Below are 22,463 nucleotides of genomic sequence, written 5' to 3' on the forward strand. Positions count from 1 at the left end.
TATTATTCTTTTACGACTCGATTGTCGTCGTCCATCTTTTATCTTCGTCGCAGACCTGAACAACACAGTGTTTCTACTGTCGTTTCGTTTCTATTGTCCAGCGTTATATTTCAAATATCGTGATAAACCATTCGTGCACGCGTCGTGCATCGTTTTATCGTTTCGTTTCCGTAGTCCGGCGTAAATATAGTGATAACTATTGTTTACGTTCGTGTAAACGTTGTGCGGTAACGTATTTATTCAAAAATATTAATTCGTGTAATTTTAAAATACCAATCTCAGTACGAGTACGGAGTGTCGATGCAGCAGAAGAGTGGTTGGCGTTCACAGTCCAGGAAAACAGCATAAAGGTTAGTCGCCAGTAATTTCTTTATTTATTCTTGTACAATTTTCTTTAAATCTCTTAGCGTCGTAGTTAGGGCCGCCTTCACTCGTAACGTTGTTCAAACTATTCGTAAAATGTCTGAAATAAGTACTCTGTTGTCTCGAAGGGGGCTACTTAAAAGCCAACTGCGTTCATTATTTCATTCAAAAGCGTTCATATTGGAAGAAAAGGCGTGCCGTGAACATTTTGAAAATACTGTACAACGAGATGAATAAGGCAGGTTTATTGTTCAGCTACCATTTCAAGACAAGGCGAAAAAATTAGGTGATTCGAAGTCAACAGCTACGCGACGTTTTCACGGTCTTGAGAAACGATTATTATCCAGCCCTCGACTTAAAATTGAGTACTCGAAATTTATGAAAGAATATGAAGATTTGGAATATATGACTAGAGTTAAGCTATGTTCAAACATCAAAGAAAATTATTATTTACCTCATCACGCAGTTTGGAGAGAGGACAGCGTAACTACTAAATTAAGAGTGGTATTTGATGCATCATGCAAGACCACATCGGGAGTCAGTTTAAATGATGTCTTGCTAAAGGATCCTTGCATTCAAGAGGATCTTATAAATTTATTAACTCGTTTTCGTAAGCATAGATATGAAATGACTGCTGACATCTCCAAGATGTACCGTCGAATATGGGTCGCTCCAAGTCACAGAACCTATCAACAAATAGTTTGGAGACCGGCCCCCGATCAAGAATTGCATCAATTCCAGTTAAATACAATAACGTATGGCACAGTTCCTGCATCGTTTCTTGCAACCGCGTGTCTACATCGTTTGGCAGACGAAGAATCAAATTTGTATCCTGACGCTTGCAATGCAATTAAACAAGACTTTTACATGGACGATTACCTGGGTGGTGCCGAATCTCTGCAAGAGGCAATAACATTGCGTGACAATATCATAGAAGTGTTACTAAAGGGCGGATTCGATCTTAGAAAATGGACAGCCAGTGATCCCGAACTTCTTACCGGTTTAGCAAACAAAGAAAACGATCCGACATTAATCTTGGACTTATCCGAAAATTCAGCCAAGATTTTAGGTCTTCGATGGGATCCGTCAGATGACGTTTTCAAGTATAGAGTGAAACTTTCGGAAAGAAAAACTATTGTTACCAAACGTCAAATACTATCGGAAATCGCGACTATATTTGACCCGCTGGGTCTGATTAGCCCTGTTGTTATTAAAGCCAAAATAAAAATGCAACGTTTATGGGCGATGGGTATCGGATGGGATGAAACATTGCCAGAGGAGACAATGTTGGATTGGTACAAATTTGGTGAAAACCTATTATTATTAAATAATTTATTTATACCGCGATGTATTGTAATCACTGGAGAAATTATAGATGTCCAAATACATGGATTTTCAGATGCGTCGATTGAAGCGTTTGGCGCTTGTTTGTATCTTATAACAACAAAAAATCAAGGCAAGCGTAGCTCACGTTTAATTTGCGCTAAATCACGCGTAGCACCTCTAAAATCGATTTCGTTACCACGTCTAGAATTATGCTGAGCTGTCCTTTTGGCACGTTTAGCCGAAAAAATAATTACAAAATTAAAAATGAATATCAGTCAAAGGACATTCTGGACTGACTCTTCAATAGTTCTTGCCTGGATCTCTTCACCATCGGCGCAGTGGAAGACATTTATCGCTCATAGAGTTGGTGAAATTCAAGAAATAACATCCATATCCGAATGGGCGCACGTAGATACCAAAGACAACCCGGCAAACATTATTTCCCGTGGACGAGAACCTCAAATTATGTTAAATGACAGTTTTTGGTGGGAAAGTCCTAATTGGCTTCAGTGTGACTCATCCAAATGGCCGCATATAAACAAAAATCAAACCAACTTCAACACAGATGAAGAACGCCGAACAATTAGTTTGATTACGTCTGAACAACCAAAATTACCATTTTTATCTCGCTATTCAACTTGGAGTCGACTTTTACGGGTAATAGCTTTATGTTTACGTTTTATTTATAACATTGCTCATCCCAATGACAAAAAAACGGGTCCACTGCTGCCCTACGATTTAAATAATGCGATCAATCGCGTTATTCGATTTGTTCAAAGCGAGAATTGGTCTTGCGAAATTTCTGACTTAAGAAAAAACGGACAATGTTCTCCGAAAAGCAATATTTTTCGTTTACGTCCTTATCTGGACGAAAATAACATTATCAGAGTTGGAGGACGTCTAAAAAATGCGAGTCAGCTCGATCAGTTTCAAAAAAATCCAATGCTTGTTCCTCCAAATAGTCCAATCGTTTACTTAATATTTCAGGATGCTCATGATGTATTATTACATGGTGGGCCGCAAATAATGTTGGCGCATGTAAGGCAACGGTTTTGGCCCATAAATGGCCGAAATATATCGCGCAAGGTTTCGTCCAAGTGCGTAAGATGTTTTCGCTTATAGCCTACAATTTTTCAACCTATAATGGGGAACCTACCCAAGCAAAGAATTGAACCTAGTCGTCCTTTTTCTGTCTGTGGTGTCGACTTCGCGGGACCGTTAATGATCAAAACAAGTTTGAGGCGAAATGCGGATCTCAGCAAGGGGTATATATGCGTGTTTATCTGCTTCGCAACAAAAGTAGTGCACATTGAATTGGTTGGAGATTTAACAAATGCATCGTTTATAAGTGCATTAAGAAGATTTTCTGATCGAAGAGGAAAATGCACGGACATTTATTCGGACAATGCAAAAAACTTTGTTGGAGCAAATCGTCAACTTCAAGAGTTGAGTAACTTGATTCATAGCGAAGAACATCAATCAAAATTTCAGAATGTATTATCCGAATCTGGTGTCCGTTGGCACTTTATACCACCTCGCTCCCCTCATTTTGGAGGATTATGGGAGTCGGCAATAAAATCTATTAAACATCATTTATTTCGCGCTTTAGGCAACGCAAACTTTACATACGAAGAATTGAATACTATATTAATACGAGTGGAGGCATGCTTGAATTCACGACCTTTGGTTCCTTTATCTTCCGATCCTTCGGATCTCGCTCCTTTAACTCCTGCTCATTTCTTTATTGGTGACTCTTTAACCGCTTTACCTGAAATTGAAGTATCATCAGTACCAACCAATCGATTAACTAGATGGCGCAGAGTCATACAGGTATCCCAGCAAATCTGGTCCCGTTGGAACCGCGAATATTTAACGCAACTTCAGGAACGTAAACGGTGGTCTATCGAAAAGAGTCCAAGGATAAAAATAGGTTCCATAGTTCTTATGAAGGATGACAATGCCCCGCCTCTTCAGTGGAAGTTGGGCCTTGTTCAAGCTCTTCACGTGGATGCAGATGGTGACGGTGTTCCAAGGGTTCCTACTGTAAAGACTTAGTGGTATATATCGTCGTGCTATTCGGTATCTATGCCCACTTCCTTTCGAAGGTAATTGTGTCCCAAATGATCAGAAATAAATATGTACAATTGCACATATTGCAATTAAATTTATATATATATATATATATATAATGTTTGTTTCTTTTGTATAATATTATGTTATTTTGAAATATTTTGTTATTTTATGATTTATTGAAATTACTATTTGTTTAATTTTTTTTTGTTAAACAATTGTTTAACCCTTTCATGCCCACTAATTCAAATAATTTTTAATATTACTATGTAGTATTTTCCCAGCTATGACTCCATATGGTATCATTGGGGGTATGAGGATTTAATTTTTTACATTTTCAAAAACCATTAGAAATGACCACTTAATTGTTTAATACTTTATTTTATTATGTAGATGAACAACACATTAATTGTTCATTATAAAGGAACATGAGTTAAGTAAAACATAGTTAACAAATTAATATAATAATTAAAAACAAAACAAAATACATTTTTTCTATATAACATATTGTATAACCTTATACATCATTTTTAATATAATAATTAAAAACAAAACAAAACATAACTTTTTTTCTATCACATTTATAGTTGGTTGAAAAGGAACACATGTTGGTAAAACTTATTTTTATAGTAACATTTAACATAATAATTAAAACATAAAATAAAATTGTTCTGTATCACATGTAACCTTATACATAAAATAAAACATAACTTTTTTCTGTGACGCGTACCTACGGTTGTCACGGTGTGATGGTGAGGTAGCGTCGGATGGTGGTTGAACGGCACACGGGAGGAGCACGGGGGAAAGATGAATAAATAACACAAGTCAGTTTGGGGTTGAAAAAAAAAGTGGTTTTTATTATTGTGGCAGAAAACAAAAAAAAAACACACCAAAGTGAAAAAAAAACCAAAATAGGGAGATATGAGGGTATGTAATGCAGGTGGGCACGGTACGGCGCAAAAAAGGTCTGTCGCGTACGGTGCGGTGGAAATGACTGGTTTTTGTCTAGGGCCGGTTCACAGTCGCGGCGGGTCCGACGTTCCGACGCGGATCGTCGCGCGTCGGCGTCGTCCGTCGTCAACTTGTGGTTGAGAGAGGGCTTCCGGCGAGGCTATTCACGCAAATGCCGTTCGAATTCAAACGGTGTTTGCGCGGGGCCGCGTCATCTGTATCACAATAGTTAATTGTAATAAAACATAATAATAATAAAACTAAGTGAAAAATAAACTATTTTTCATGATAATGTCTAAAACAATTCCGGTTACTGTTGTAACATAAAGCTACTTCACATTTGGCACATTGAGTTCTGGAATATGGATTTGATGGACAGTACTTGCATCTTTTTTTGTTTTGTACATATTCCGGCCAGTGTTCATATTTATCAAACCTTACATCTAGAACTGGTGTATTAGTATATTTTCTTCGAGATGGTGGGGTCTGAAGATTAGGCTTAGCTCTTTTTAATTTGCCTTTTCCAGAGCTAAGTAATCCTTGTGCAATTTCAGTTTTAAAAATTAATAAAGAATTATATTTTGGGATATTTAATTGCTTGCAGTGGCGCCTATACATCAACCAACTATTTACAATACACATATCCATTATGTGAAAAACAATTCTCATATAATATCTTTTACATTTTATGTCTGTACGGTAAATCTCTACAAGCATATCGTGTAAATCTATTCCCCCCATAAATGAGTTGTACTCTCTTACCATTGCTGGCCTTGTTACAGGAATTTGTGCCTTTTCTGATGCTGACCAACGTAATACAGGATCTGTAGGTTCTGTACCAATGTAATTTGATATCAAGTATACACTTTTATTATCATACCACTTACAGCCTATAATACCATGAGATGTATCAATTCTTGTATCATATGTCCCTCTTCCTGCTTTTTTGAGATCTTTGTCATTTTCAAATTGGCATCCTGCTATTCTATTTGATCGAACAGTGCCTACAGATAAAATGCCTAAACTTTTTAAATGTAATATTAAATTATAAGATGTAAACCAATTATCAAAACTTAGTTTATAATTTTTATGTTTTGGTAAAATATCAGACAATCGAATTACAATGTCACCACTCAGACTCATTTTAGTAGAAGATTTTATTGTTGATTTTCCCACATAAATCTCAAAATCATGAATGATACCTGACTTAGAAGCCAATGCAAACATCTTAATTCCCCATTTATGGGGTTTTGATTTGTTGTATTGTTTCATTACACTTCTGCCTTTGAATGGTATTATTATTTCATCTATTGCAGTGAATTCTTCAGGTGCAATCATTTTAAAATTGTTTTATATAGCATCAATGTATGGTCTTATTTTAAACAATTTGTCATGGTTAGGGTGGTTATTGGGTAAACAGAAAGTATTATCATTGAAATGAATATTAGCACGTAAATTTTCAAATCGATTGCGTGCCATGGCATCAGAAATAGCTGGATATTTTGAGTTATTTGCCCAATACATTCTCATAGTTGGCATTTTCCCAATAGACATAACCATATGAATTCCCAAAAATATTTCAATTTCATTGGTATTTGTGTTTATACTAGTACCATTTTTTTGCACTGAATACAAATTTGTTTGGTACACTATGTTTTGAATTATATTTGTATCAAAAATTTGTTTAAAATATTGTAATGGTGTGTAAGGTGAAATTGGAGGATCTGATAAAATAACATTACATGGGTACGGTTGGTTTTCCCAAGAACCTCTTACCCAATTAGGTGGCAAATTAAGATCTGAGTTCTTTTCAGAGTAGTCTTCAAAATTATCTTCTATTACATCAGCATTATCATAAGAATTATTATTTTCCAAATCTTTGGTCAGTGATATATCACCTCTTATAATACACTGTTCTCTTCCCTAATAATTGTAGTATATTATTAGTAAAGTAAACTTCTTTGAATAAAAATGTATTTATTACATACCAAATCATCTAAGTGAGCATTGTTATCATCAACAAATTCATTCATATCAGCTATGCATTGTTCTAAATTATATTCTTCTGGTTCTTCATCAAAAACATTAAATTCTTCAATATCAGATAAATTTCCTTGCAACAGTTCTTCAATTTGAATTTCATTTAAATTCATAGTGCGAATAAATGTCCTAAACAACAATATAATTTATTATAGTTAATTCAAGTCACACATAGTCCTAATGATGCCATATGGAATCACGCATTGTCATAGCAATTGTATAAATACTAATACTTACACAATTTCAATATCTATCTTATTGTAATTAACACTACATTTTAAAATATAAAAAGTAAGTTTAATAAATAATATGCGTTTTACTTACCAGAAAAATTTAAAACAAAACCAGAGAGTACATGTGTTGAAAAATAATAATTTTTTTTTTGGAAATTTGATAATACTGGTAATCACAAATATGATAACCACAAGGCAGTATCACCATATGAAAGACAAGAAAATATTCAATGATAAATGATGTTTTATGGAATCATTGGTCAATTAGAAAAAAATAAAAAAAATTATAAACATCGTGATGCCATATGGCATCACCTGGCACGAAAGGGTTAAGGCGGGCGTATGGTCGATCGCGATCGACGTTCGTCGCGATAAAATAAGATAAGGCGAGTGCACTCGCCCCCCGACCAAGTCCAGACCCATCGTCTGGTCAGTCTGCGCGTCGGTGTCGTCCGAAACACGTAATCTTATTTTATCGCGACGAACGTGTATACTGCATTTGCCATTTAGTAAAATATAAATTCCTTAAGGGGATTGGAAGTGCTCCGTTTCTAAGGAGTAAACGATAGGCATTTAGTTTAACAGTTGAAATCGCTTACTACTGTTGTGTGAGTAGTAAATGCTCATTTGTGTGAGTGTCCAGCACGCCACCACTACTACCCGCATATTCTACAACGGTGCGATATTCATCACAATATCCAAAACCGGTTTTAGTCAACTAACTTTATCTAATAATACAATAACAATAGTCATTAAGTCGTAATTAGAGTAGTATGCGTGTGTGACCCATATTAGGTCAACGGCCTGTTAAATAATTGCATAAAATAAAAATCACAAGTAATTCATTCATAAATAGTTATAGTTAAAAATAAATCAATAGTAATACTATAGACTAACATATTTTATAAAAAAAAGTTTTAGAACGAATATTTATAACATCTAATTATTAATTAATTCCAACACAAGCTTATAAGAAATGTGCAATTTTTGCTTGTTTAAATTTCTTGTATTGCAAAACATAAATAAATATACAAAAAAATCAAGATGTATTAGAAATTAAATAAAAAATAAAGGTGACAGAATTAAACAATTTTTTCGGGAATGCCTGGTCTTATTGGTAATCCTCGATCAAACCTAGAATCGATTATTTCTGGAAGTAATGACTTCATATAAAATCGAGTAACAAATGGTTCAATTTTTGTATTCCAAAATGATTCATCTCTAGGTATTTTATCTATTACAAAACCTGACAAAATCATAAACATTTTAAAAGATTAATAATGACTAGGTACATAATAATTTGATTACCTTTGGGACTCCATACAACAAAATAACAATATTTTTTTTCGGCAATATTAAGTTGGCCCTGTACTTGGAAATAATAATTGTCCGTTTTTTTTAAAACAAGCTTCCCCTTATAATCGGTCATATACTTTAATTTTTCGAGAGTAACCGCTTCCTGTGGTGTATATTCTTTTATACTCGACGGACATTTTATTTCTATTATCGAGTCTTCGTTTATTAACCCGTCCGGACTCGCAGCCAAATAATGCAGGGATTTATGAATAAATAAACCTGCTAACTGTATAGTTATTCCTAAAGTTTCTTGAACGGCGTTTCTGGCAATTGACTCATTTTCGATTCCATACCTATATAAACGAAATAATATTTAAATATAATGCATACTAATCTATAACATAGTTACAAATTATAATTATAAATTAAAATAAATCAATAAATAATATTTAGTAACTACGTCTCAATCATTAAAAAACTTTAGCTTACCTCGTAGCTGAACTTCCTTGAAAAATATCGTACAAAATATGCTTTACAGTATTTGCACGGGAAGTTGTTGGTCGAAGCTTACAAACCTTTCCAAAGTTGGACGCCGTTAGTCGATATTTTCTATATTGTTGCCACATATCATTATCTTGCTGTCCAATTGTACTTCGTTCAATCGCTACTATCTCTTCAGATTTTAATGTTATTTTTTTCAAAAATAGTTCCTTTTTATTTTGATACTCATCAAAAGGCATATCAATTATCTCGCAACCCATTTCCACAGCTCCATAATCATCATCGGGTCCAGAAAATAATTTACGCTTATTCATTGTAAATCTATAAATAATATTAAGTGGTTGTAGTGTGATATTTATTTTTAAAAATATATAAATTAAATTACATCCGTTTTTTAAAATTTAAACGTCGTCCTCTTGATAATTCGCGCATTTTATCAACTTTTTTAATATATTTTTTTGTAATTATACCAGGACTTAAATTAGTCATTTTTTTATGTAAATGACTAATGTAGTTAGATCCCAAATTAAACGATGTCACTGCAGTATGACACCTAGCACCATACGATCCTAAAATAATAATTTAAGATTTAAAAAAAATACAATATTTACCTACAATATGATATGTTTTTATAATAATTATACCTCGTAAAGAAAAGTTGATTCTTTTGCCACCAACGTACTTGGCAATCACGTTATTAAAACCTTCAACTACATTGTTATTGACATTATAGATCAGGCTCGATACATGATGTGCAACTATATTTCTGGCTCCTAAGATATCAGCCCATAATCCAGAAGTTTGCATTTGAGGAACTAGATTAACCTCATTTTCTTTCGGGCCTTTACAAAAATAACTAAAAAATAAATAAAATATAATTTATACATAAATGTATTGTAACCCACTAACTTAATTTTAAAAATAATTATTGTTCATTTGGTTTGTAACAATTTTAAAAAAAATTAATTACCTAGCACAATCATCATGGTAGCCAAATACATGGTATGGGCTATTCAAAATATCATGTTTTAAAAGCGCGACTTTTTCATTGTGACTAAGATTCATTTCTTTTCTAAAAGCTATTGCCTTCGTCACTGCACATCTTTAAAAAAAAATAATTTATTATACATAGGTTTGTTAATTATTCATAAAAACTCATTACCGTAATTTAAGTCGTCTATCTTTTAAAATTTTCCTCAAAACTCCTGGTACTACTACCCCGGAGGTACTCTTTCGACGAGTGGATATATCCACAATACGGTTACAATAATTTCTTAGAATATGATTTACACATTCTATTTTTTTAATAAATATATCGGGCCCATAAGGTTTTGCCAATGATAATTTTTTCATGACACTTGAGTCCCCATCACCAATAAGTTTATTAAAAATTAAATTGTGCATTGACATGCTTTGGCGGAAACCTTCAACAATAATGTCTGCTTCCATTGAAGTAGAAGTTCCTTCCCAGTTTTTAAAACATTTATGAACAGAAACTTCTTTCTCGTTGGATTCAGCTTTTTGACAAACAGCACAAAATTTATTTCGAATTCCCATAAAAAGTATTTTTTTTGTTCGGTATCCAATAATTGTCGCCTATATAAAATAATTTATAATGTTATTATTTTTAAAAACGACTTATTGAATATTTTATAAATTTTTAACCATAAAATACTAAGAAAGCTTACGTAATTTCGACAAATTTAACGCTACTTAACCCCTTTATAAAAAAATATTTGAATAGTTACACTTAACTTTTTATATTAGGTAAATTAAATATTTATGAAGAACTTTAAATTGCTATTTTTAAGCTTTTATTAGCTACCGAAAAATTTCTAGTTTCAAAAAACAAAAATTTGAAATGTCTATAAATTGTTAAAAAATATTTAAAATATTTTGAAAATGTTACCATGTATTAAGAATGCAATTTTAAAGATTTGGTGAAAATTTTAAGTATCTACGCCTATTTTTTTTTAAGTTACACTAAAAATATTAATTCAATTCAGCCAATAAAAATTTAAAAAAATTATTGACGATAATATAAATATAATATAATAATAATACTTACTACACCAGAAAGGGCATTGTAGTTACTTTTGTAAGACCTTTTAGACCATGTACCGTCTGCTACAACCGTAATTAGTGGTATTCCATTTTCATTTACGTTATTTTCTTCCACTGCAAGTCTAGCCTCTTCTTTACCAGCCATTTCCATTGCTTCTATAGCTGTGTTCTCGGTGTGTTTAATTAAGTCATTATGAATTTTTTGATATAACGGATTACTCATATTAGGCATATTTAAAAAAGCTGAAAATGTGTCTAGTTGTGTATACCCTTGTCCAGTATTTACGATTGCAGCCACCATTGCCGAATTTACAGGCATACTAGCGCGATTTTCATTTGTAATTATTTCTTGTTTGTTACAAAAATTACACAAAAAAACGAATTCAGAAAAAAATCCATTTCTGATTTCTTTTACCAAAATTAAGTTTTTGAAAGTACAATCGAATGGGTGGTGGTCAATATTTTTAATGGTATCAAATAAAAACATTATATCAACTAAACGTCGACCACTACATTTCACCCTTTAAAAATCATAAATTATTTTTTAATTTTAATTTTCAATTTTATAAAATTACTCCAACACTTACTCGACAGGTATTATATTATTTAATGATTTTTCGCCGGTATTAGAATTTATATTTTCTCTTTCAGCCTCAATCTGCGTTCGATTATCATGTCTGTTATACAAATATAATGTAAATTATTCGTTATTTTTTACAACTTATTGTAGTTTATAATACATACGTTTGTAAGTAATTGCTACAAATAATTTCATCACCAACAGCAACCGGTGCACCTAAATCTGAAACCTGATAAAATAGCTTATAATGATTTGTTCGTGAAAGTTAATCGAATTAAAATATACCAAATTATTAAGGTACTTTAGTACTTACCTGGTGATCAATTATTGGGTTTTCTTTTGTTTTAATAAAATTTTTTAATTTTTGCTTTTTAGATTTAATCGTTTTACTTAAATACCGACGTTTTTTCGTCCCGTATCTATAATCTTTGTTATTCATTTTTTTATGAGAACTTGGAATAATAAAAGTACAACTACCAATATCTAAAGCACTGATACTAATACAATACACCAATACTGCACTGAAAGTCTGAAACTAAACTTTAGATGTAGCGCCGTTAAGTACGTACAACCTACTAAGTGTCGACGAAATCCATAGATAGCTTCGTGCATAATCGTACAGTAGGTATATTGTGTAAACTCGTCAAGTACAATAAACATACCAAATTATAAATATATTGCAATTCATTTGAACTCATTATAAGCCTATTTAGGAACATATATAGGTACGCTGGCGGCTTGCGTTGCGCGCCGGTATCAAACGTTTCCGGGAAATAATTTATGGCCCGCACGCGCATGCACAAGTCTTTACATTTGATGAAATAAAATATTTTGTTCCGACGAGGAAACTAATTTCAATCAATGTAGACCTAAAAGCCTGACAAAAATACGTCAACTCAAAATGATCGTATTTTAATTCTGTAAAAATATTTGTACTTGTTGTTGTGTTTCTTAGGTTATTGTGGAAGTAAATTTTAGAATAACTGTTTAACATTCTTAAAAAATACACTTAAGTAAATTTAAAAATTTAAAAAAAAATTAGAAACTCAAATAAGATTTAAAAACAATTTTTAAAAAAATATCAAAAATCGATTTCCACAATAACCTAGAAAAAAGGTCGATCAACTCAAATCTTTTTACAGAATTAAAATATGATCATTTTAAGTATGCGCAATCTTGTCAGGCTTTTAGGTCTAAAACGTGAAATAAATACACTGCTTCCAATCGCCTTAATAATTAATACTTAATAGTATATTGTAATTGTTTTTATTTACACGTAATCTTTTTCTATTCGTAACAATTGTAAATATCAATAGATGTAGATAGCCAGAGCTAAGAACATCTTATCTAATCTTAATAAAAAAAGAGAATGTCTTCAATAGTTCCAGGTCAAAATATCTCCAATTTAAAATATTTCCAGTACAAAATATCTCCGGTACAAAATATCTCCTGTTAAAAATATTTTTAATGCAAATAAAGAATATATTATTGGTAAAAAATATTTATTACATTATATTTTATAATAATACTGATATCTAAAATGATTAACCTAACCGAAGTAAGCACATTTTCTAGTAATAATGTTTACTTAATATTACTATAATATTTTGTTTAAATAAGATAAGGTGTTTTCAAATTATGGCCCGTGAAAAAATTTATTTTTATTTTTTGGCCATTGACACCAAAAAGGTTGCTGACCCCTGCCATAGGCAATAATAACTAATCATAATTTTACACTGTCACACTGACCTATTTGTATTATCTGATAAATTTTTCACGATTACGAGTAGGATTACAAACCACGATAAATGACTTTATCGACGTCATGACTATATTAATACAACAGTGTTTTAGTGTAGACACACAGTTGGTATCGCCTGCACAGATTTAAAAATTTAAAAATGCCTTTAGAATTTATTGTAAGTCAAAAAGGCAATAAGCTTTTGTTACATGATGGATATCTTCTAACATTCTATAAAGAAAGAATGTCCAAATTTATTTGGCGTTGTTCTGAATATAAAACTTACAAATGTACTTCATACTTTACAACCACTCGTGAAGAAATAGGTAATTATTATATAGTTAATTATTATGGCCTAGATTTAGTTGTACCTATAATTTACCAAAAATTAATCATGGAATCTACATACTACGAAATGCAGGGTGATTCTTTTATCATAAAACACTCATTATATCAAAAAGTATTCATGTTTTTGAAAACATTTTTTTACATAGTTTCAAGTTGTTAAAAAAACATTTTTATTAAAAAATTATATTTTTAAATATTTTTTATCCTTATATTTTTTTTAAATTTTCACTCTTTTCAAACAGAGTTTTAATTTCATATTCCAAAGCTTAAAAAAATAAAAATATAATTAAAAAAATATTTAAAAATATAATTCTTTAATAAAAACGTTGTTTTTTAATAACTTGAAACTATATAAAAAAATGTTTTCAAAAACATGAATAGATAAAAGAATCACCCCGTATATAGATGTAAATATGTAGAATATGTAAATAATGTCTTAAAATATACAACTTAATATATATTATATATACATAAATAAATAGTTATTTATTAGAAATGGTTAGAAAATTAGCTCTTTTTTAATTTAATTTTAGGGGATATAATAAAAGAATCTGTACACTATTCACACGCACCAGATATTGTCAAAGTAAAAATAAAAGAAATAATTACAAGTATAAAAGAAGAAGCAAAAAAAACGGTATTAACTCACAGAAATTTAGTAAGTCGTGCAGTTGAAACTCTCCCGACCTCTATAATTGGCCAATTACCGAACATAGAAAAAATATCAAAAACAATTCGACGAGAAACTAGAAAGGATTAAAAAACAAAAACCTCCAGCTAATCCAGTAAATGTTGGTGATTTAATAGTTTCTGGTGAATATTCTTTAACATACAAAGGTGACATGTTTTTATTTTACGATAATAAAATTCAAAAGCGTATATTAATATTTTTTACTCTAGAAAATTTAAATATGTTAAAAGAATGCTCGAGTTGGTTTGGTGATGGCACATTTCGTTCAGTGCCAACATTATTTTCGCAACTTAACACTATACATGGTACAAAAAATAAACAAAGTTTTCTTTTAGTATATATTTTAATGGTAGATCGTTCTAAAGATTCATATATTGAAGTTCTGAAAGCGTTAAAATCTTTAGTTTCCAATTTAACGTCCCAACGAATTATGGTTGATTTTGAAATGGCCTTCATATCAGCTTATAAAGACGAATTTCCTACAACAGAAATTAAAGGTTGTTTTTTCCATTTTAAACAATGTTTATGGCGGAAAATTCAAAGTTGTGGATTAAAAAAAAATGTATGATGATGACGTTGAGTTTTCTATGCAAATACGATCGTTGAGTGCTTTGGCGTTTATTCCAATAATTAATGTTATTCGGACTTTTGAAGAACTAATAGGTAGATTCAACTTATTTTTGAATGAAGAATATAAATGAAGAACTATTATCGCCAATAATTAATTATTTTGAAGATACGTGGATTGGGCGACCAAATCGTAACAATCGGAGACACTCACCACAGTTTAATTTTTGCATATGGAACTGTTATGATTCTGTACTTAACCATCAACCACGGACCAATAACGCGGTCGAAGGTTGGCATCATGCGTTTAACAGTGGACTTGCAGCAAATCATGTTACGATTTGGAGATTTATAAATTTTCTTAAATAAGAACAGTCATTACAAGAGGTATTTTTGTATAATATTTATGTATTTAATAATATACAACTAAATAACTTCAAGTTTAGGTCAAAATGGAACAATATTGTCGGGTGAACCAAGTCCGAAAAAAAGAAAAAAATACAATGATTATTATGAACGACTATTTAAAATTTCAATTTTTTAAACTTTTTAACTAAACTAGTTAATTCTTTTTGTTTTAAACTTATTAACTTATTTAGTTAAATTTTATATTGTTCTAACTTAAGCTTTTTATAGTTAATTATCATTATTGTACAGTTAAGTAAATTTTATTTTTTTTTATGTAGGTATAGGTAGATGTAGCCTATAAGTTTCTAGTAACATTGTAGTATATACTATAATATTATTATAACCCACCTTTGGTTATGTGTTAATAAGTGTTAATAAATAATATATCAATAATTGGTTTAATACTTTTATATTCCTTTTTATATGCATTATTCTACATGATATTTTTTTGTTATTAAATTAGGCAATTGGGTCCGATGTACTAGTAACTATTATGAAACAAGCTTCTATGGGAAAGAAACATCCATTTTCCAATGATTTAAAGCAATTTGCTATCACTTTACAGTACTATTCTCCCTGAGCCTATCTTTTTGCTAGAAAATCATTTGGACATATACTTCCTCACCCTAGGACTTTGAGGCGGTGGTATACAGTTGTAGAAGGAAATCCTGGCTTTACAGCTGAAGCTTTTGAAACTATAAGACAAAGAGCTCAGGAAAACCCAGTGTACTGTAATTTAGTCATATATGAAATGTGTGTAAAGTGAGTTTTAGAAGTTGATACTCAGCAAAAAATGAATGGTCATATCGATTTAGGACCTAATTCTACATACGATGGAGATGACATTCCTCTTGCGAAAAATAGTCTGGTATTTTTATTAGTTGGCATTAATGGGTATTGGAAACTCCCTATAGGTTATTTTTTAATTGATGGTCTCAATGGACAAGAAAGGGGCAATTTGTTGAAAATAGCAATAGATCTAATAAACGATACAGGTGCACATTTGCATTCAATAACATTTGATGGAGCCATCATTTGATGTAAATACTAGTATGTGTTTATTATTAGGAACAAATTTCAAAGACCAAACTCCACATATAGTAAATCCTTTAAACAATGAAAAGATTTTTGTTTTTTATGACCCAGCTCATATGTTGAAGTTGGTTTGAAATGCGTTTGGAGAAAAAAGAATAATACAAAATGGAAAAGGTGAATTAATTAAGTGGGACTATATTCAAAAATTGTTTGATAAAGAAAAAATTGAAGGTCTTAGAGATGCAACAAAATTGACGTCCCGCCACATTTTTTACAAAAATGAAAAAATGAATGTTCGATTAGCAGCTCAAGTACTTAGTGATAGTGTAGGGGATGCACTAATATATGTTAAATCAATTGATACAAATTTTGAAGGATGTGAAGCCACTAGTGAATTTTGCAAAATGATTAATAATGCATTTGACATATTAAATAGTAGAAAACTATACTCCTTAAAACCATTTAATAGAGCAATTTCAGATGACACAATAGAAAAGTATGAAGAAATTTCATATAAATTCTGTGCATATATTGAAGATTTGAAATTTGAAAATGCTATTAAAGTTCTAGAATCTCAAAGAAAAACTGGATTTAAAGGACTTATAATGGGGTTACATAATGCTTTGACTTTATTCAAATTATTGTATTCAACAAATCCATAACATTTTTTCTAACTTATAAACTGTGCCAGGACCACATAAAGACATTATTTAGTGCTGTACGTAGTAAAGGAGGTTATAACGACGATCCAACTTGTCGTCAATTTCAAGCTGCTTACAATCGACTTCTTGTTCATAATGCTATTGTTGGCTCAACAAACGGGAACTGTGCAATACTAGACAAAAGAGTTACAATAGCAATTAATAGACAGTCTAATAAAGGCATAAATAGTGAAAATAATTTGTACAATCCAGTGAGTCATGATCACGAATATTTTAATTCAATTCAACGGTTAAATAGATACATTTGTTGAAGATGTATCTATTTACATTGCTGGATTTGTGGTGAAAAAAGTAGAAACAAGAATTACCTGCAATATTTGTTTTCTGTATGCAAACATACATACTAGTGAATTAGCGCTACAAAAAGATCGTGGAGGACTTAGGAAAGCTAGTATTGACGTACAGACTATATGCATAGAAACAGAAAAAAATTTCAGAGAATATATAAATGATTTTCTGAATAAAAAAAAATGCATGAACTTTTTAGTTGTACGGGCCGGGTACGAACAATAATAGGCCGTGATGCCCGGTCACCAAAATACTTCACGCGCTCCACTCACACACCGACCGACCTGTGTAATGGTGTGTATGTATGTATAGCGACTCAAAGGAAGTGGACGGGGTCGCCGAGCAAGACCAAAGAGTGCTAGTGTGCGGTGGTGTGTGTAGATGTGTATATTTGTTGTGTGTGTAAACTTAAAACTAGGGACACAGGTAACTCTATGTAAATGATGGTAAAAATATGTATAATAAGATACTAAAACAATTACGGCCCTTTTGGCCCAACAGGTAATAAATGTATAAAATATAATAGCCGGTTCGGCACAACCAATAATAACAAATAATATTATAGTAATATTATACCGCTAAATATAGAATAATAATGTATAATACTATTAATTGTGACTTAATGCCGATTGAGCACAACCAATATAAAATATAAATAAATAATGATATAAAACTCACAAATTGTCGGTGGACGGCTGGCCAGCTGCACCTATACCGCTATATAATAATTACACACACACTTACAAAACACTAAAATAAATATATTAAAAGATGTGGCGATTAGCGCCTATACAATATACTATTGTAAATAAAAAATGTTGCGCTTAGCGTTACTAAATAATTATAATAAAAAATATGGCGATTCGCGCCTTGCAATTTATAATAAAAGAAATTCAACAAAAACTCATACGTAAATATAATTTTACAGGTTTTAGCACAACCACGATGGTACGAGCGAGATTGACGAATTACGGCGGCCGTGCTAAATAATAGTCGCCAGCCGATCCTTCGCTTTTTCTATACAATTATATAGATTCTATATAATCTATAATTTATAAGCAGATAATAAAGTATATTTTTTTACTCTTTGTGATGGATTTAACACATCTAGATATCATGTGTTGAAAATGTGAACCACATAGCAGTATAACAATAAATTGTTGATTTGGTTCGTCAGATTTGCAGTATTTATAACAATTATTAATATAATCAATTAAACTCAATTTGTTCCAGGATTCACAAACTGCATTTAACAATGCCATGCTAAAATCTAAAACAACAGTCCTGAATATTGGCCACTTTTGTCCAAAACAATGTTTGAAACGCATCAAATAACAGCTAATAGCCGCAATGTTATGTTCGGACGATACAAAATTCAATAAAGGTATTATTTTACCATCTATATTCACAACACCGGCATAATAAAATACCCTTTTACCCTTTGTATTTATTTTTCTTACAACAGATCCAGTAGCATCTAAAAGAAAGACTAATGAGGACTTATCGATAACACTTTGAATAGAGGTAAAATGCTTTACTGAAAAAAATAGACAACCAATTGGGTCACTGGCTTGGTGTACATATATGCATGAAATACTCCCGGTTTATGATTACTACCAATTTTTGTAGAAAATAATTGTAAGTTGTGTTGTCTGGATCCACCAAACATCTAAATACATAATTATTGCAGTCTTCGTGCTTACACCGAGCATAGAACACTAATGCAAGGCGTTTTCCTTCTTTTGTAATTTTAATCTTTTTATTTTTTCTTGAAGAATAATATTTTAAAACACAATAATTTTTAATCTCAATCATTTTTTGTGTAAACAAATGTTTTACATGGTCATGGTTTTCAAGATAATTTGTCTGCACCACTTCAGATTCTGTCAAAATCCAAGATCCACACAAATTTGAGAAACTATTAGTATTATTCTTTGCATTATTAAAAACAATATCATCACACTGTGCATTAGAAGATTGGTTATTAAGGACATTTATAACATCAGTTTGTTGTAATTGTTTGTCGATTTTACCAATAGTAAATATCAATGAACTATTGTTGGTTGTAAGCTTGCAATGTAAATACCTTAATACATTTCTGACAACTGGATAATACATGTCAGTTTTAATTAATGCAAAACAAATTGCAAAATCTTCTTCGCTTAAAGCATTAGATATTTCCAAGTAGGACTTTAAACAATTCAAATACATAATTAATTTTTTATATTGTTCAGTCAAATTTTTTATGCAATAATTACTTTGTGCTCTCAATCTGTAATCAAAACCTCCAGTTCTTAAGACATGAAAATTGTCCAAGTTGTTGTCTATAAACAAGTTTGAGTGTAATATCTCATCGTCGTATGCACGTGTTATAGGCTTATGTGGACAAGAATTACCAAAATATTTTGTAATAACTGTTACTCCCAAATCCATGTTTTTTAAATTACTGAACACCACTATACAAAGGAACATAGCGTTGCAATCAGCTTTCAAACATTCTGATCCTATAGCATAAACTATTGAAGGATTATTTATTTTTAATTACTTTTTTTCCTCAAAATTATATGAAATTTCATGTCTCTTATAAAATGAATCATAATTATAATCAAAGAGGTAACTACATTCATAATTTTTTACTATAGCCAACCACTCAGAATCTAAGAGTGCACTGAAGTAAAACAGGAATTCGTTATTAAAATCTATATAATAAATATCCAAAGGTTTAGTATAAACTACTGTTTCAGAACCGCCAGAATGTTTACCACTAGAAATTTCATTAGTGAACACTAGTTCTAGGGATTCTTAAACCAATTTTCTCATTTTTTCAGGAAAAAATTCCATTTTAGATGGTCCACAAATTATTTGCATTATATAATGTACCACATAGAGACCACAGTTGTAACCATCTTTTTGCACATTCTGCATGTTGGAAAATACAAATTATACATCTCTTGGCTCTATAAATTCTTGACAATACATATTTCTAGCTTCTAAAAATTTAGACCAATTTTTTATAAATGCTTCTGATAAGTTTCCACATAAAGGATCACAAAAAGTAATTTTTTTATTTGAAAAATCACATACAAATAATACCCAATGTGTGTTATCAACATTAAATGGAAAAAATATGATGTTTTCTTTAAAACTAAATTCCATCAATTGACAGTTGGCTGTCACATCATTTGGTTTACTTAATATAGCTGAACTTAAAGAACAATTGATGTATAAAAACTTTTGTTTCATTCCTTCATCAATCGTCAAGATATTTTGACAATAATACTTCACACAAGCATCAATTGCACCTGCGGTTAACCATTGACCATCTTCGAGAGATCTCCAGTCAATAACATCAACCAAAGCTACTGATTCAACGATTTCCATTGCAAATAATCCTTAATTAATTAAATATGCAAAAAAGTAACTATAGCCTATAGGCAATAAAGTCTTGAACCTAAATCTCTACTTATAGCTTTTTTACTATACTATAGTTACACAAAATTTTACCTGTAAAAAAAAAATACTTACTTGAAACTAAACTACTAAACTTAAAAAAAATATATATATACTTAAATATTTAACTAAAAAAAAATAATAATAATACAACACTCAACAAACAATAAACTTTATATTCTATAAAAAAATAAAATAAAAATGTCTTAAACAGAAACACAATTTCAAAGTACTATTAATGTACACAAAAATTAAAAATGTATATTTGCTGAATGCCTCTTGAAAACACAGGTAATTGTTCGGATTTGGTTAACATTGGACACTGGTAACTGTTCGGCTTTAAAGCACTGGAAACTGTAAAAAAAAAATACAAATGTTAAAAATCCTACATTATAGTAATGTGTAACAGCTACTTTCTCAATTAATCTCAATAAGTTGTAATAAGAAGGTACTATGTATACAATTATATTATGCATAAAATGTGTGTGTATTCATAAAAAGAGCTGAGAGTACTTGGCAAGAATAGCCCCCAAATCAGAAGATAATATACCTAAATACCATAATATCTATAAACAAGGCAGGGCATTAACGAGTTAAAAAATTAATTTCTTTTTAACTTAACTAGTTACACTTGGATTTTCATTAACGTAACTATTAACTAACTAAATTTCTTTTTTAATTAACGTGAAATTAATAAATTAATTTTTTATTTTAATTTTATTAAATTTCACAATTTCAGTCTATTATGTTTTCATGCCGTAAAATATTTTCAGTGAATTGTTTAGTTAAAATTTTTATATTTTTCCAATACTAATATGGAAATACTATATAAACACTATTCTATAATTTAATTTTGGGTTGGAAAAAAATTAAGTATGCTATGTATTAACACAAAAATAAAACAAATAAAAAATAATTGTTATAAGTAGTTTTGTGTATTAATCGTGGTTATATAAAACCTAACGTGTGCGTGTATAATAAATCTAAAATTACAAATACAAGGGACACAATCCTTGAATAAATGTCGAATCCGTGGAACCTTTTCCCTATACTTACACAAGTGCTGGAAAATATAGTTACCTACCAGATGTAAAATTAAAATTATTTAAATTTACTTTATTACCTTCCTCCTGATCGTCAGCGTGTATCACACGTCATACATTAATTGATATGTTAGAGAAAAAAGTTTATAAAGTTCAAAAGTTTGAATATAATATTATAATGTGAATGGATAATGTTTTTTTTTTATACAAAATTTAAGTTTCTATAATACTATGATTCGAGCTTACATATTATGTAGGAATAGTATGAGTACAATTCATAAACAGGTATTATTTTAACTTATCTTAATTTAAATTATGTTAATTTTTTTTTTTATCATGCAATAATGCATAAACAATTATTAATTTAATTTAGGTATACTAACTTAAATAGGTAATAACTTTATCATTATGTATTTAATAAAATAATAAAATATACAATTATGATATGTGAGCATATCATTACAGCTAGCATTGTGTAAAAAAATTAAAACTGTTTTTTAAGGTGAACTTAATAGAAATATCAACAGTATGCCTCAACAAGAAGGCAGGACTAAGCACGGCACCAGAATTCTATTCCATGGGTTGGGGGGGGGGCAGAGTAAAACAAATATTTTTTTTTACATGGGCTAAGGTTTTTTCAAAATCAATGAGGTTATTTTAATAAAGTTAATGAATATAAAATTGATATAAAGTAATTGTTTTCCATTACTTATTGAGATTTTAGAGTATAATAACTATAGTATACT

At 30.5% G+C, this 22,463-nt stretch overlaps 5 protein-coding genes across 5 annotated transcripts; 3 read left to right on the forward strand and 2 right to left on the reverse strand.

Annotated features, from left to right (window-relative positions):
* The first annotated feature begins 741 nt into the window (after window positions 1-741).
* Window positions 742-1,905, forward strand: LOC132925442 (uncharacterized). The gene has a single exon (XM_060989838.1). It carries the CDS (start codon window positions 742-744, stop codon window positions 1,903-1,905), a length of 1,164 nt encoding a protein of 387 aa, XP_060845821.1.
* A 48-nt stretch (window positions 1,906-1,953) lies between these two features.
* On the forward strand, window positions 1,954-2,811 carry LOC132925443 (uncharacterized). The gene has a single exon (XM_060989840.1). It carries the CDS (start codon window positions 1,954-1,956, stop codon window positions 2,809-2,811), a length of 858 nt encoding a protein of 285 aa, XP_060845823.1.
* Window positions 2,812-2,832: 21 nt separating this feature from the next.
* LOC132925444 (uncharacterized) lies at window positions 2,833-3,744 on the forward strand. Its single transcript, XM_060989841.1, has one exon. It carries the CDS (start codon window positions 2,833-2,835, stop codon window positions 3,742-3,744), a length of 912 nt encoding a protein of 303 aa, XP_060845824.1.
* A 1,092-nt stretch (window positions 3,745-4,836) lies between these two features.
* Window positions 4,837-6,048, reverse strand: LOC132925445 (piggyBac transposable element-derived protein 3-like). The gene is made up of 3 exons (XM_060989842.1): window positions 5,409-6,048; window positions 5,025-5,249; window positions 4,837-4,925 (listed from the first exon to the last, which is right to left on the reverse strand). The coding sequence occupies exons 1-3, from the start codon at window positions 6,046-6,048 to the stop codon at window positions 4,837-4,839; spliced, it is 954 nt and encodes a 317-aa protein (XP_060845825.1).
* A 2,017-nt stretch (window positions 6,049-8,065) lies between these two features.
* Window positions 8,066-9,332, reverse strand: LOC132924068 (uncharacterized). Its single transcript, XM_060988147.1, has 4 exons — window positions 9,166-9,332; window positions 8,769-9,101; window positions 8,292-8,632; window positions 8,066-8,229 (listed from the first exon to the last, which is right to left on the reverse strand). Exons 1-4 carry the CDS (start codon window positions 9,267-9,269, stop codon window positions 8,066-8,068), a joined length of 942 nt encoding a protein of 313 aa, XP_060844130.1. The 5' UTR covers window positions 9,270-9,332.
* Between the last annotated feature and the right edge of the window lie 13,131 nt (window positions 9,333-22,463).

Source organism: Rhopalosiphum padi, chromosome 3 (assembly GCF_020882245.1).
Source record: "Rhopalosiphum padi isolate XX-2018 chromosome 3, ASM2088224v1, whole genome shotgun sequence".
In the NCBI taxonomy this organism is placed as follows: Eukaryota; Metazoa; Arthropoda; class Insecta; order Hemiptera; family Aphididae; genus Rhopalosiphum; species Rhopalosiphum padi.

What these genes read in the sequence shown, in the direction of transcription:
- LOC132925445 (XM_060989842.1), bottom strand. Translation starts at nt 6,048, where the DNA reads ATGATTGCACCTGAAGAATTCACTGCAATAGATGAAATAATAATACCA. An exon ending in TATGCTTGTAGAGATTTACC is followed by an intron (nt 5,250 to 5,408) that starts GTACAGACATAA and finishes AAATTGCACAAG; the next exon opens with GATTACTTAGCTCTGGAAAA. An exon ending in AGTAGCTTTATGTTACAACA is followed by an intron (nt 4,926 to 5,024) that starts GTAACCGGAATT and finishes ATTGTGATACAG; the next exon opens with ATGACGCGGCCCCGCGCAAA.
- LOC132925444 (XM_060989841.1), top strand. Translation starts at nt 2,833, where the DNA reads ATGGGGAACCTACCCAAGCAAAGAATTGAACCTAGTCGTCCTTTTTCT.
- LOC132925443 (XM_060989840.1), top strand. Translation starts at nt 1,954, where the DNA reads ATGAATATCAGTCAAAGGACATTCTGGACTGACTCTTCAATAGTTCTT.
- LOC132925442 (XM_060989838.1), top strand. Translation starts at nt 742, where the DNA reads ATGAAAGAATATGAAGATTTGGAATATATGACTAGAGTTAAGCTATGT.
- LOC132924068 (XM_060988147.1), bottom strand. Translation starts at nt 9,269, where the DNA reads ATGACTAATTTAAGTCCTGGTATAATTACAAAAAAATATATTAAAAAA. An exon ending in TTAAATTTTAAAAAACGGAT is followed by an intron (nt 9,102 to 9,165) that starts GTAATTTAATTT and finishes TATTATTTATAG; the next exon opens with ATTTACAATGAATAAGCGTA. An exon ending in CAAGGAAGTTCAGCTACGAG is followed by an intron (nt 8,633 to 8,768) that starts GTAAGCTAAAGT and finishes TCGTTTATATAG; the next exon opens with GTATGGAATCGAAAATGAGT.